The sequence below is a fragment of the Penaeus monodon genome, chromosome 35 (genome assembly GCF_015228065.2).
Source record: "Penaeus monodon isolate SGIC_2016 chromosome 35, NSTDA_Pmon_1, whole genome shotgun sequence".
Taxonomy (NCBI): domain Eukaryota; kingdom Metazoa; phylum Arthropoda; class Malacostraca; order Decapoda; family Penaeidae; genus Penaeus; species Penaeus monodon.
In genome coordinates, this window is record NC_051420.1 from 25,787,597 (window position 1) to 25,790,096 (window position 2,500).

Sequence of the window (2,500 nt, forward strand, 5' to 3'; positions counted from 1 at the left end):
AAACCACTATCACGGTAATTTGCAATCAAAGGAACCAGTCTGAGCTCTATCTTGTGGTGTTATTTTGTTGGCCTTTCTGCAGCCCTAAAGGTGGGGCTTGTGCTCGGTGGATGCGGTCATGGGTTCTTTAACCCTAATATATTTCATATGGCTTAGCCAGTTCACATTAAGTCATTCATAACCTCTAAGATTTGTTAAAACAAAAAATCATTTATGTATTTATCATTATCATTATTATTTTTTTTTATTGCAAATGTATCACTATATGGTCCTCAATGAAGCCTTCAAGTGAGTTGAAGCTCCAAACTAGGCTAATAAATCTTTATCACATAAACTTTGATCAGAAAGGGCTTGTCACTTTTCTTGCAATCAAGTAAAAGCTTTATCAGTTAACCTTTATGGTATGGATGCACTAAACTGGGGCAAACTGATTTATGATATTCTTGTAAAGGATAAAAAGTTGAAGTTGTTGGTACAAGAAATAATCTGAAGATCAAACGGTACTCCACAAATAAAGGGAAAATGTCACAGAAAGGCCGCTCACAGCCTAAGCCCAGTTGCTTTTTGCATGTAAGTTTCAGCTCAGTATTGCTGTGCATACCGAAGTGAAGACAATGTTTCTCCTCACTCTGGGAAGTGGCTAGAGGGCATACCCAGACTGTTGAATAAATTTTGTGATGTGGAGTTGAGGACTTAGTCTCTCGCAAGCGTGTCTGTACTGTAAAGAATTACCGCTTCATTTTACCAAAATATATGTAGTAGTTTTTGCCTGAACATAAAAGCTGAGGTCACAGTGATTCTCTGACACTGCATCACTATCGAGCTGGACGTGCGAATGCTGGCCATCCTAGATCAGAATAATTTTTGAGCGGGATTGGATATGGCAGCCAACAGAAAGAATAGAGAGAAAAGCAAAGAAAGGGGGCATTAAAGAACAGGACGCAAACACATAAAAAGTACAGTAATCGAAAGGGAAAAGAAATAAGGACAAAATTGCTAAACAAAATTCACTGTTCCTTTCATGAATGATTCCACCAATGCCATGCCTCTGACACTCCAGCAAAGGCCAACAAACTTAAACCACATAGGTTCTGGCAAGGCAGCCTGTCCACCTCCCTTGCAACTCATTGTCATTAAAATCTAATGAAATGGCCTAAGGTCTCACTAAATAAAATAGTGGAGACTTCCTGGCCTCTGCTGAAGTTCATAAAATGCAGAGGTACGGCATTGCTACATAGGGTTCTATTACGAATGATTAATGCGAAAAAAAGTTAATGATTAATGATTAAATAACAAATGATCAATGGGGAAGAAAGTCTATTATGAACAATTAACAGGAAAAGAAAAGTTAAAACAGACCTGCAGTGGCCTCATTCTAAAAGGAAAGTCAACTTCAGCCAACCACCCATAAATAAAACTTTGTAAATATTAGTACACAGAGAAAAAGCTGGTTAAAAAAAAAATTGTTAAAAGACTCACAAAGCATTAAACTACATTAATCTATACAAATTTAGTAAATTCCCAAGGCAGCTTTACAGAACAAAACCATATGTTTCACTTTCAGGAAATTTCTCCTTAAATTCTCCAAACAACAAGATGAAGACTCGCTTCCTTATTCACCAAAACACCCAGAGACAATCACACAACATTAGTACCAATACCCTCAAATGCCCAGTGAACATGCAAATTGTTAACCGCAAGTATCCACTCCAATTAATAATAAAATAACCAATAATAAAATCGAAACTCACCCCCTTAGTGCACTAAACAGCCTCCTTCCTAAGTAACCCATTAAACGAATGAAGAGAAATACATGAAAATAGTCCTGTTCACCTTTAATTAACTCCTATTTGCAGAGGTACGTCTCGAGGCCTGAGTTACCTGTTCGCGAGTCTCAATTAACTCACCTGCGTGACTCACCTGCCAGTTCGGGCCATAGACGTGCGATACGCAAAGGGGGTTGGGTTTAATAATGCATTTTGCTGTTATGCATTTTTCTTGTCCGTGTGCATCAAGGGGTGTGTTCTCTGTTGGTTCTGGAGTATTGGTGTGAATACTGATTTTGTAATTTTTTCTTTTCTTTCCGGTTATAAAATTTTGTTTATGTTTGTTAGACTGCACTAAGATAAAGTGTACGATACTTTTTCAGGAAGTTTGTTTTCTTTTTTTTTGTGCATTGCATGTTGATTGAATAATTAATTACTCAATAATATGTTTGAATACGTATGCGTGCACACTAGTGTGTGTGTGTGTGTGTGTGTGTGTGTGTGTGTGTGTGTGTGTGTGTGTGTGTGTGTGTGTGTGTGTGTGTGTGTGTGTGTGTGTGTGTGTGTGTGTGTGTGTGGTGTGCGTGTTGTGTGTGTGTGTTGTGTGTTTGTTTGTGTTGTGTGTGTGTGTGTGTGGTGTGTGTGTGTGTGTGTGTGTGTGTGTGTGTGTGTGTGTGTGTGTGTGTGTGTGTGTGTGGTGTGTGTGTGTGTGTGTGTGTGTGTGTGTGTGTTAT

General features: G+C 38.5%; 1 protein-coding gene across 2 annotated transcripts in view; it reads right to left on the bottom strand.

The window, feature by feature from the left end:
* Positions 1-1,926, bottom strand: part of LOC119595141 (methyltransferase-like 26) — a 7,792-nt gene extending 5,866 nt beyond the window's left edge. The window contains exon 1 of one of the 2 annotated variants that reach the window (XM_037944314.1): positions 1,834-1,926. Coding sequence is in view for 1 of the 2 variants with exons in the window: in XM_037944313.1 (XP_037800241.1) it covers positions 1,752-1,792 (41 nt within the window). In the remaining variant the exon portion in view is untranslated. Of the gene's footprint in view, positions 1-1,751 lie in introns of both variants that reach the window. The other variant, XM_037944313.1, reaches the window with a different exon arrangement.
* Between the last annotated feature and the right edge of the window lie 574 nt (positions 1,927-2,500).